The 12,986-nt window shown below is 42.3% G+C and overlaps 1 protein-coding gene across 2 annotated transcripts in view; it reads right to left on the reverse strand.

Moving 5' to 3' along the window:
• CHERP (calcium homeostasis endoplasmic reticulum protein) overlaps window positions 1–12,986 on the reverse strand; it is a 31,749-nt gene that overhangs the window by 9,599 nt on the left and 9,164 nt on the right. For both annotated transcript variants that reach the window (XM_018568086.1, XM_018568085.1), the window contains exons 5-10: window positions 10,897–11,048; window positions 8,483–8,594; window positions 7,331–7,420; window positions 2,265–2,544; window positions 1,977–2,149; window positions 1,374–1,806 (exon numbers count right to left, since the gene is read on the reverse strand). In XM_018568086.1, the coding sequence (XP_018423588.1) occupies window positions 1,374–1,806; window positions 1,977–2,149; window positions 2,265–2,544; window positions 7,331–7,420; window positions 8,483–8,594; window positions 10,897–11,048 (1,240 nt within the window). The remainder of the gene's footprint in view (window positions 1–1,373; window positions 1,807–1,976; window positions 2,150–2,264; window positions 2,545–7,330; window positions 7,421–8,482; window positions 8,595–10,896; window positions 11,049–12,986) is intronic.

The following is a 12,986-nucleotide window of genomic DNA, read 5'->3' on the forward strand; positions in this document are numbered from 1 at the left end:
TATACTCTATTCCTTGATAACACGTGCACTTGAGTTCCTGTGTCTGCTTACCTGCTGTTACCATTATAAAAAGGGAGTTCCCATTCTCCTTGCTGGATTTACATGAAGTCCTGGAACATGCAAAAAGGTGTGTGGAAACACCCAAACGTAGCCCACCAGACTCTACTAACAATTAAAATATTACTTTATGGGGGTACTGACCTTTTAAATCATATTAAATATCTTCTTTATTTAGAGAACAAAAAATGGCAGCACTTTTACGTTTAATAAAAGATAAAATAGGTACTACTCATTTGATTGCACATCTGCACAAAGAAGAGTCGGCGAGGGAGCCAATCAAACCAGATCCATTACATAGTGTTGAGCACTGAGACTAAAATCTGGTGCCTTATGTTGTGCACAATCATGTGTGGACACCCAGCACAAATGCTGGAACAAGAAAGTGGAGGTAAGACAGATATTGTTATCCATCTCCATGTTCAAACTGCATATCTATTTCTGTAGGTGACCTTAGGAAGACATCAAAGTAGAGGTACCACATGAAGAAAAAAAAAGTTGGCACAATCAATCTGAATGGCAGCCCAATGGACCCTGCTGACAGATGTGCCTTTTGGAGCATTGCCAAAAATGCTACATGCACCTTTTTTGATATTGGACAGCTCATTCAAATAAGTGAGCTGAATTAACACAATCCACGTGTTCTAACGAAGCACAAAAGTATAAATGGGCCCTTCGTGAACTGCTTCCAAAGGTTGTAACCTGACTGCAAATAGGAAATTGGTTTCATCATTCACTCCTTGCCTACACATTTATTCAAGTGCATGTATAGCCAAAACTTGTTTTGGGCAGGCTGTGTAATACTGGGGAAATCTCCCTTCACTTCATGTCCCAATAATGCAATAAGAAGTTAGAGAAAGTCTCCCTAAGCAAGGAGTTTCAGTTGTCCCTGAAAAACGTGTTCCGATTGGAAGATTTCCCTTCTTTCACCTCTTGTTCTGGGGACAAACTCTAACATTTTGGAATCCCCAAAACAGGGAAGTAAAGCTCCCCAGCAGGGACACAGCAAATTCCAACTTGTCAAAGGGTCTAACCCTTTACAACTCTAACCAGAACTAAAAAAAAAAAAAACCCACCCATGGTAGCCAAATCAGAAATCCTCTATAAATAATCTGACTGAAATAACGAGCATTTTGCATCTGAAATGCTTTTTGCATTACTACTTAAAAAACCTAATTTGTGTCTGTATAGGCTGCACCAGAATAGACTGTAGGACTAGCACTTTGGTCTCACATGTCATCAAACTGTCTTTACCATCATATTCCTTCCACAACCACAGGTAGCAACAAAATTCAAACAGCATTGTTAATAACTACCTGAAGGAAAGTCTCCTTGAGGATAATCAAATCGGTGAGGGAAAGGTGGTCGCTCAAAGGGGTGGCGTGGGGCAAAGTCATCCTGCATAAACCGTGGAGGAAATCGATTGAAGTTGTGAGGGTGCGGTGGCTGGTTAAACTGAGGTGGATGTTGCTGATGAGGAGGGAAAGGCCCTCGAAAATGTGGAGGACGCTGCATGCGAAAATGGGGATCTCTCTGAGAACCACCCCACGGAGGCTGTTCATGCTGATTACTCCAAGGGGCATCAAACTGGTTATTCCATGGAGGTTCCCTCTGGCTGTTCCATGCTGGTTCTGGCTCATTGTTCCAGTTAGGATCCCGATCACTCCACATACTTTCATGGCTATTATTCCATGGAGGACAGTGTGGTGGGGGTGCCTGGTGATGAGGAAAAGGAGGCTGCTCACAAGGCTGTGGAAATAGGCAAAGGAAATTACTAATCAAAAAGCTCAAAACAATCATTCTTTAGAACTTCTAAAAGACTGCACAGAAAAAAAAAAAAGTATTAACATAGCACAACTATCAACAATTTTAGGAAACATACTGGGAAGGTGCTTTCACTCTGAAAATAATGTGTTTACCTGCTGCTGCCCCCAGGGAGCCATAGGCTGGGGCTGGTCAAACCAAGGTGGTTTGTTAGGAGGCATCTGTTCAAGAGGAGCTGGACCTCTAGCTGCAGCAGGATCCGGTACAGTTCCAGGAGGGGGCTCAAATTCTGTCGGAGTCGGGATAGCAAGTGCGGGTTTCACTTCCTCTGTGGTGAAACAGCAGCATTTAAAAAGAAGGAATCATGGAGTTACATACTGTATATGACATAAAAACACCTCTAGAAAGGGAGAAAAAAAACAAAACAAGGAAGAGTTGGCTACCTGGTGGGGGCACTTGAGCTGGTGCAGGAGCAGGTGCAGGAGGCTCTGGAATTTGCTCTATCACTGGGATCTGGATCTGCTGCTGTTGTTGCTGCTGCTGTTGCTGCTGCTGCTGCTGCTGCTGTTGTTGTTGTTGCTGCTGCTGTTGTTGTTGTTGTTGCTGCTGCTGTTTTAAGCTGGCTACAAACTCTTCATGTTGTGTTTTCAGGGTTTGGATCTGTTGCTGGAATGCCATGAGAATAGGTTGCACCACAGTGGAGTACTCGCTCAATAAAGAAGCCTAAATGAAGGGAAAACAAGACAAGATAATGACAACTTAGTAACACTGACAAATTCAGAAAGTAACAATTAGCCAAATGTGTGAAAGGATTGTGACAGGATCAGGACGTAAATACAAACATGTGATCTCATCTAGGAATGAGCCAAAAGAAGAACGTCTTATCTGAATAAACAGTATATAGGTGCACTAGCAGAAACAGGAAACAATTGGAGACAGGCCTTTCCATAGCAAGAAAATAGACATGTGTTCTAAAACTGAAAATGGCCAGAATTCCAGCTCATACTATCAGCTGCCCTTCCAGTGCTCTTTATAGAAAAATATGCATCTTCCACAATTCCTTCCTTTTCTGCCTGTAAATTCTGTTGCAACAGATCACTGCTTGGGAAAGTCTATTGGGAGAGAGAGCTTTCTGAACAGTGTTAAAGCACCCAACCCACCCAAAAGGACCTGCTCACATAGTGACAAAGGGGCATTGAAATGGGATTCTGGTACATCAAAAAAAGTTGGGAAGCGGTGTGAAATCTACGTAAAAACAGAATGCAATGATTTGCATATCTCATAAAAAAGGCATATTTTATTCACAATAGAAACCATATCAAAAGTTTAAACTGAGAAAATGTGCCATTTTAAGACAAAAATAAGGTAATATTGAAATTGATGGGAACACTTCTCAAAAAAGTTGGGACAGAGCCATGTTTACCAGGGTGTAGCATCCCCTCTTCTTTTATCAATCCTCTGTAAATGTCTGGGAACTGAGGAGACCCGTTGCTGGAGTTTTGGGGGAGGAATGTTGTCCCATTCTTGCCTGGTAGAGGATTCTAACTGCTCAACAGTCCTGGGTCTTCTGTTGTATTTTTTGCTTCAACATGCGCCAAATATTTTCAATTGGTGAAAGGTGTGGACTGCAGGGTGGCCAGTTAAGCACCCGGACTCCACTACTATGAAGCCATGCTGTTGTCATCTATGCGGTATGCAAGGCCTTGCCTGAAAAAGACGGCGGCGTTTCTGGATCATGTTTAGATATGGCTTCTTCTTTGCATCATAGAGCTTTAACATGCATTTATGGATGGCACAGCAAACTGTGTTCACAAACAGTGATTTTTGGAAGTATTCCTGAACCCATGCAGTGATGTTCATCACAAAATCATGCCTGTTTTTATTGCAGCGCCGCCTGAGGAGCCGAAGATTACAGGCATCTACTATGGAGTTTTGGCCTCGTCCCTTGTGCGCAGAGATTTCTCCAGATTCTCAGAATCTTTTGATATTATGTATTATAGATGATGCTATACTTAAAGTCTTTCCAATTTTACACCGAGGAGCATTATTCAGGACTCCACAATTTTGAGACGCAGCTTTTCAGATTAGTGAACCTCTGCCCATCTTTACTTCTGAGACACGGACTCTCTAAGATGCTCTTTTGTTTTTGTTATGACCTGTTCACAATTAACCTAAATAGTTGCAAAATGTTCTTCCAGCTCTTCCTTGTTAGTACAACTTCCTTTGCCAGCTGTTTGTTGCCCTGTCCCAACTTTTTTGAGACATGTTGCTGCTACCAATGTCAAAATGACCTTTTTTTTTAAATGGTACTTTTTCTCAGTTTAAAACATTTGATGATATGTTTTGTATTGTGAATCAAATCTGGGTTTATAAGAATTGCAATATGTTGCATTCTGTTTGTATGTAGATTTTACATAGTGTCCCAACTTTTTTGGAATTGGGGGTTGTACCTGTTAAACACACTAAAAACTACGGGTGTAAAACGTAGAAATATTAGTGGTCAGGGAAGTGATGGATTTCTTGCAGCGGAAACCCACACAAGGACAGTGGTTTAGCTGCACATGCAATGTTGTCTGGAAAATAGACTGTACTGGATGCTTTTCTGCATACAAAACAGTGTAAAGATAGTCATCATATTTTACCCTTAAAACTCCATTAACTAAAACATTTATAAAAACACATTTAGCACAAACCAACATAAAATCACATATAGGGCTTTTACCGTTTTTGTTTTGCACTGCAGACTATGATCATGATAATGAATTGCTACAGGCTTTTAGGATTTGCATGTTAAAATGCAATCTTTCTAGACAGCATTAGGGAACTCCTAGAGAGAAAACTGGGGAAGGAAGCGCTACTACCCTATTGGATGAGGGTGGTCACAAAATTCAATAAATGTGGTGGATAATACACAATAATGGATATCACGGATAGAAGAAATCACTCACTGTTTGATGCTCTATTTGCGGCCAGAGGGTGGCGTTGCACTGCTGAGGCGGAGGGGGGTTCGTGGGTCAAAAGACCATAAAGTTCAAATGGAATGTGGACTCAGTCTAGGGTGAGTGGTATATGTAGAGAGAAACGACAGAACTCAGCTGGCCAAGCTGAGCCTGCTGGACTCTGTAAGAGAGCGGCGGGGCATGCCGCTGCTGTACTGTCTCTTGAGCCGCGGCTCGCTGTGTCTGTCAGTGGCGAACAACGTGGGTTGACAGTGTGACGTCAGTGAGGGGCTGGGAGGCAGCTATCCAATGGGTGGCTACGCGTTTCGAGGCCGATGCCTCTTTCTCAAGCCGTACAGGGAAATCAAGAACGGACGGGAATCAAAAGAATTTAAATGTGACAGGTGGGCGGGTACAACACCCGTGTCAATTCCTGATTGGTGCAGAGCTAAACAAAAGGTGTGGTTTGCGGCTAAGACATCGTATTGGTAGAACTGTTATTCACAGACAGAACACATTTGGGCATGCAAACATCTAGGAGGCATGTTTAAACACAACATTTTTTAGTTTGTTGGACTGTTACAACAAGGACTTTATACATGGATGGGGAATTCTGACCGGGGGCTATATGTCTAAAACATGGACCATGGTTTTCAAGAAGTATTAATTGATGTAAAAGAATAAAATATTGTTATACAAAAAATGTTTTACAATGAGAACATATTTTATTATTAAAAGGTTTTTTTTTTAAATCTAAAGAGAAGGGAAGGAATTTAGATCATAGTAAAATCAGTTAAAACCTGTGGATCACAGTATAAATTAAAATAAACTATATTTGGTTTTATTTTGATTCTCTGTGCACGGAAATGATTGGCTTAAGGGACTGCTGCTCATAAGATTGTATGTATCTCGATTTCCTCATTCAAACCGGTTGGTACCAGTGTATTCAATTTATAGATCCAAAAAGTTTCTCTTTTGCATAACTGGCGAAACCTTTCAGAAGGTGATAATTGGGTGGATATATACGTGTAATGCAGATGTATTTTTATAGTGTTTATTGATGAAATGTCTGGGGACGCTGTGCTCTGTATCACCCTTCTCAATTAAGCGTCCGTGCTCACTTATTCTTTTGCGCAGGCGGCGCATGGTGCGTCCAACGTAAATGAGCCCACATGGACATGTAAGGCCCTATATTACATGATCGTGAGCACAAGTGATAAATTGTTGGATCTTGTAAGTATTGTGTAGCTGGTCATTGAACTCGTTTTGTCCATGGCCGATAAATTGACACGTCAAACATTTCGGTTTCTTACATCTGTATACACCCACTCTGTTATCAAACAAGAAATTTTTGTTTTGAGTTGTTTTGGAGTGTTTCAATAATTTACTAGGTGCCAGGAGGTTCTTAATGTTTTTGTTTTTTCTAAAGTAAATGGGGGGGTTTGGGGGGCAGTAAGGGTCCCAATTTTGGGTCTTTCAGCAAAATGTGCCAATTTTTATAAATCACTTTTTGAATGGCTTTATATTTGTTATTTAAAGTAGTAATGAACCTAGTACAGTTATTTTGGCTAAGAGAACGATCTTTTTTAGCATTTGTGGATTTATCAGATGTAAGATACTGTGTGTAAGCCTCTGTGATGAGCTCTTCATGATAGGATTTGTCAGCAAATTTTTTGGAGAGCAAGAGACTGGAAGTGGTATAATCCGAATTGTTGGTACAGTTTCTTTTAAGTCGGCAGAACTGGCTCTTTGGAATGTTGTTCTTCCATCGCAGATGGTGGCAGCTATGGTAATGGAGATAAGAGTTGCCACCAGAGGGCTTGACATGGTTTATGGTGATATTACTCTCGATAGTTGTCAACTCTAAATCGAGGAAGACCAACTCGGTGGGGCTGACGACATGGGTGAAAGAGAGACTAAGGTTATTATTATTACAATAGGCTACAAACTCTATAACTGTATCTGGGGGGCCATCCCAGATAATTACTGTATCGTCAATATATCTGCCGAAATAAAATATCCTATTGGCATATGGGTTGTTCTTCCATATATTTAAAGATTCCCAATGGCCCATGGTTAAATTAGCATAACTCGGAGCATAGTTTGCTCCCATGGCTGTCCCTTTAGTTTGTAGATAAAATTTGTCCAGGAACGAAAAATGTGGGTTAACGTAAATTCGGTACAATCCATGATGAATTGTGCCCGAGTATGGTTGAGGGATGAATTTGAAAGAAAAAACAGAAGGGCATTTAATCCTACGGAATGGGGTATTGAAGTATATAGTGAACACACATCTAGAGATAACCAACAGTATGGTTGACTGGAATCTTTTATGTAAGATGGAAGGGCTGTGACAATCGGCTGAAGAAATTGGTCTATGTAGATAGACAGACCGCTGGTAAGACTATTAGTGCTCGCTATTATTGGACGTCCGGGTTTTTTTTTACTGTCTTTATGTATCTTTGGCAAATGATAGAAATACAGTGTAGAGGATGCCCCACATCTGTATACATTTATAATCCCACTGAAGTCAACCACTAAGTTTAACATTTTCAGGGATGATAAATTACCTGGTACTGTCCCAAACCAAGGGCAGGACTCTGCAGTTGCTGGATTGTAGCTTCATCAAAATAACCATTCTTCTCCCAAAGCTGGAGCAGCTGTAGGGGGAAAAGATCATACGGCTAATAATAATGTGCTGTATAAGTCTCAAACAGGTAAATCAAAAACAATTGTGTGTGTCTTAGTCTTTTAGTTTAAACCCTTTCCTATCCTGAGGATGCTTTTCACTGCATGAACATTTAAGTGTTTTATAAATAAAGAATAAGTATAAAAAAGCTGAATACTACTGGTCAATATAATGATAAACAAATGATAGAGTTTCTACCAAAACAAAATCAGTTGTCTTACAGCAAAAAGGGCTCTAAAATAGCTAGAGATAATATAACGGAATCAAAATGCGAGTTGTTGCCATATTAATGACTTTAGATATTTTATTCTATGTGGAAAAATAAAACAAGGAATACATTTCATTACTAACTCCACTTCTGTACCTAAAGCTTTATCTTCCAGTTTTTACAAAACAGGCCTATTATGTGTAAAGATATTCATAAGGTAAAATCATAGCCAAACCTGTTATTAGCAAGCATTTTCATATGATCCTTAAGAGAAATAGATAGAAATAGTTTCTAAAATTTGTCAGGTAAGACCAGACACAAAAGATATATATTCACCTGGGGTAGTGGACTTTCAGAGCAAGTTGGGAGTAAAATGTACTGAAGGGGAGGGACACTACAAGAGAACTAATCATAAAAGGGGTTTTGTAGAACTCAGAATCACCACTCTTAAATTGTTCAACCTGACCCCAGTAATGATAAACAGAGACTCAAACCCTTATAACAATGGCGCCGTCAGGATCACACGAAAGAAAACTAAAGGCTTTGTTAGCGGACAATTTTGTCTTCCAATAGCTGCCCAAACAGACAATGTGTCATTTAACAGCTCAGAGGCTCTGTCTGAACAGCCTTCATGGACAGTGACAGCATTCACGTGCTTAGAGCCAGGATCTGAAGTTGGACCAAGCCCGGTTTTTTGTCACACTTTACAACTTAGCACAGTGGGGGAGTTGTAAAGAAAGCAGGATCAATGTAATGTTTGCCACATTATTACAATTATGATGTTTTATACCCAATGCTTGGGCACTAAAATAAATAAATACTTACACGTGCAATCTTCTGTTGCTTGTCTTCTTCCACTGCTAAGAAACTGGTACAGTAAATAGGGACCACTACTTTCTGAAGAGCTGCCAGAAGTTCTCGAGCTTGCTTTCTCTGACTGTGAGCAAAAAAATACTTACAATAACTACAACTATATCTGTAATGTAGTTATCCTTTCAGGGTAAAGCAACAGGTTTGCTTAAATCCTCCCATCAATAGCAGCCATTCAGCATCAGGAACCAAAAAGAAAATACCTGGCACTTTAAGGCATGTGACAGAACTGGGCCAGTTGGAGCTGCCACATAGGGAGCCCACTGCAAGTTATGACTCTGGTGACCCCTAGCTTGCACAGGGCTTTTCTTTCACTTCCAGCAGCTCAGTGGAGCAGCAGGGAAGTGAAAGGAAGGCAAATATAGGAGTTTGTGGAGGTTTGCAATAATGTGAACCTGTTGCTTTGCCCTGAAAAAGCAAAATTACAGAATAACTTTAAATACAAAAATATTTTTTTTAGGTGATGTGCTGGAATGATCTGCAACAGCTGTTACCAAACTTTCCATTAAAAGTACATACATAAATTCCGTGTGCAGCTCAAAATGAACTGTAAAATGTCTCACTTTCATTTGCTTTATAAAATAGCTCCACAGTAACCCCCACCGCCAGTTGTCTGCAGCTACGGACTGATGTTCTCTGGGGGAGAACATTGATCTTTCTGCAATGGCCCAACACAACTCCCCACCCCTTTCCTATCTACAACTAGCCACACACGGCCACATTTACCAAATTCCTGTTGGATTGGACAAAACGTGCTGTGGTTGGGCTTGTTTTTTTCCCACGGTTTGACAAAAGGCTAGGGATGCACCGATAACAATACTATTATCGGTATCGGTGCCGAGTATATGGGCGAGCACTCGCCCAAATGCTCCGATGACTAGCCCGATACTTACGGTATCAGAAAGCCGGGCAGCGTATAATGACGCTTTGTGATTGGCCGGGAAGCCATGCTTTGTGATTGGCCGGGGTTCCCGGCCAATCAGGAAGCCGGGCAGCGTGCAATGACGTGCTGCCTGGCTTCCTGATAGGCCAGCTTCTGACCAATCAGGAAGCCAGGCACCGTGTAATGATGCGGCACCCTGGCTTCCCGATTGGTCTCGAAGCCGACTTCATGCTCCTTCATCACCTCATGACGAGGGAGCAAGGAGCCGGCTTCCCGGCCAATCAGAAAGCCAGGCGCCGCGTCATTAGACAGCGCCCGGCTTCCTGATTGGCCAGAACGCCGGCTCCATGCTTTCTCATCACTTAGTGACGAGAAGCATGGGGAACGGCTTCCTTGCTAATCGGGAAGGCAGGTGGCGAGTCTTTACACGCTGCCCGGCTAATCAGGAAGCCAGGTGGCGAGTCTTTACATGCCGCCTGGCTTCCTGAATGGGACTTCCGATACTCGATATTGGCGAGTACCGACAAAAGAAAATACCGGTACTCGATACCAAAATACCAGTATCGGTGTATCCCTACACAATTCGATTTTAAAATTAAAGGAGCTTGGTGGAAAATTGTTGCCCGAACAGTGACTGCACCCTATCAGATGCAATCACCGTTTAGGTATTCAGGAATACAATAGTCGCAATGTAGATTACTCCATCTACACGTGCATTGCTAGCCTTATTGAGATTTACAGTTCTGTAATCAGTAAGGTGAGTTGTGCTTTGTGGTAGGGTTTAGCTCATCAGTTCCTACTGCAACTATTATGTATCAATTGCTCACAGTTATCTTAGGTGAAGTCTAAGAGAGAAAATCTGTTTTAAATCTTTCAAAAAAAAAATACAATAACTAGTTCTACCTAAATAAAGAATCCCAATTCTTCAAACTATCATCGGGGAAATATTTAACAGTAAATAAGCATATTGAGACCATATAAAAAGTGAAGTTCAAAAACATCTGCCACATATTAGAAATTCAAGTGCCGATGTAGACTAAGATGAAATATAGCAAGCTGGATATAGTTACTTCTCTTTCCCACATTAACATCGTAGTTACCTTATGAGCTGTAGGAACAGCCCACTCACTCAGTACAGTGGCATCATAAGTTGAAATCTCAGGGTGCATAGACTATAATGCGAATAAGTTTAACAGAAAATGGGGTATAACAGGCCAAGAGCCCCGCAGCCAATGCTCTTTAAAAATGGCAGCTGGCACCTAACTTTTTAGATTTTCTCTAGCTCTTGTCAACACAGCTGGCTCCTAAAAAAAAAATCCTAAAAATCAGAGCTTCCCATAGTGAGCATCAAAGTGCAGCTAAATGTCACTGCTTAGAAAACTACTAATACGGTCATATGAACAGGCCTAAACAACTTAAAAAGCACTGTGCAAAACAGCTGTAAGGGTACAGGGTAAAAAGGACCAAATCACATGGCACTACTTACCAGTGATGGAGAACATCATTAGTTAAGTAAATCAAATGCAGACGCAATTCGAAGTGTGCTCCTTCAGCCGTAATCCGATTTCGCAAGTGACCAGCCATAAGCTCACAATGCTGAGGGGTTTTGGCATTGCTGAACATCCAATTCTTGCCTGCCTGTGAACATCATTTATGAAGCAGATCTAAGTTACACATGTTCTAGTTCACTTAATAAAAATACACTACTGCCAATTTCTTCTTAAGAGAGCAATTGCCTTCAATAGTAGGGTCAAGCACAGATGTGCACATTCTGGTACAAGATCTGCTGAATAAACTGACCATTATCAACCTTCCTATCTTCATACGTTGCTATAACAGAACAAATAGTGTGACAGAAGCTGGACTAAAATGGCAGATATTTGTTGCCCAGAGTGCAGACTTGGGCGGTCATGGGCTCCAGGGAAGCCTGGTGAGTAAAGGTAATTCTCTCTTTAAGGGGCCGATTGTAAAATTACTCGGTTTGGACTTGAGTTGGGGGTTGCGGAAGTGACTGGGTGAATCTAAAGCTCAATTGCCCTGATACACAAATCCATCTGCCAGAATATCTGGCTTGTTAAATAAGGGCCTTGAAGCCTGACGGGGAAGGGGTTCTCTTAAGGCCTTAAAATAAAAAGGAGAACGGTGAATATATTTCACTTATGAAAGCAACACATCTGGTAGAATGTTAAAGGAGAACTATGGGCTTCTATCTTTTCTTTATTAATGCATTTCTTAGGCTAAATAAGTAAATTATGTATTTACTCTAATTAGCCAAAATGCACAATAAGGCTGTAAAACCTAATTTAAGGTGGTGGGCGGGGCTAAGCGCCGCAATGAGGAGACATCCCGACGTGTCTGACGGGATCCTCCCCACTGATCTTCCTCACTGTGCCCGACAGTGATTCTTGAGAGCTGCTGCGCGTCCACGAATATATGGACATGCGCAGCAGCTCTCTTATCTGCACGTCCCCGTGTGCCAGCCTTCAAGACAGCTGCTGTGTAGCTCTTGATCCCCTCCCTCCTCCTCATCTGTCCCGCCTACTTCACGACACGTGTAGTGTACAGCACAGTCAGTCCATATATGGTGAATTATGTCACTGGGTATCCCTGCAGACTGGAAAGCATCCGATCAGCAGGGATCCCCAGTGACATCATTCATCATATATGCATTGGCCATACGTGGTAAATGCTGGAGAGAGAGGGCTCCGTCCCCTCTCTCTCCCTGCCATGTGTGACAGCAGCTTTGGCGGCCTTATCGAGCAGCAGCAGGAGGAGCGGGTCCAGATCCCCACAGCTACGTTCAGGTGGTGGAGGAAGCCGGGATCCGTAAGTGCGGTCTGGCAGAAGAGCCGGCCGAGACCCTGAAACGCCGTCGGATAGCATAGGAGGCTGGGACACAGAAGCGCTGACAGAAGTCATTTTCATACTGAAATGACCGTGGATCGCTGATGACAGAGGGGAAGGAGCTCTCTCTCTCTCTTCAGCATTTACTACAAATGGGAAAGTCCATATATGGTAAATGATGTCACTGGAGATCCCTGCTGATCGGATGCTTGCCAGTCTGCAGGGATTCCCATTGACATCATTCACCATATATGGACTTGCCCATTTGTAGTAAATGCTGAAGAGAGAGAGAGGGCTCCTTCCCCTCTCTCATCAGCGATCCCCAGTGAATTGAGGATGTCAGCGTCACTCAGGGCAGGGAGAGAGAGAGAGGGGAAGGAGCCTTCTCTCTCTCCATCATTTACAACGTATGGCCTGCTGATCGGATGCTTGCCAGTCTGCAGGGATACCCAGTGACATCATTCACCATATATGGACTTGCCGATTTCTCGTAAATGATGATGGAGAGAGAGGGATGGCTCTTTATCCCCTCTCTCTCTGCCCCTATGTTATGCTGACATCCTAATTACTGGGGATCGCTGATGAGAGAGGGGAAAGAGCACTGAATTAGCAGGGAGGCTGAGTCCGTTTTTTTCATACCATCTCTTGCAGCAGCCTTCTCACTTCATACTCCGCCTCCCGATCACACATGCCAGCGTGCACGAGCTGGCATTTCACAGCTGTGCACGATGA

This window comes from Nanorana parkeri, unplaced genomic scaffold, assembly GCF_000935625.1.
Source record: "Nanorana parkeri isolate BGI_ZX_2015 unplaced genomic scaffold, ASM93562v1 scaffold1135, whole genome shotgun sequence".
Taxonomy (NCBI): domain Eukaryota; kingdom Metazoa; phylum Chordata; class Amphibia; order Anura; family Dicroglossidae; genus Nanorana; species Nanorana parkeri.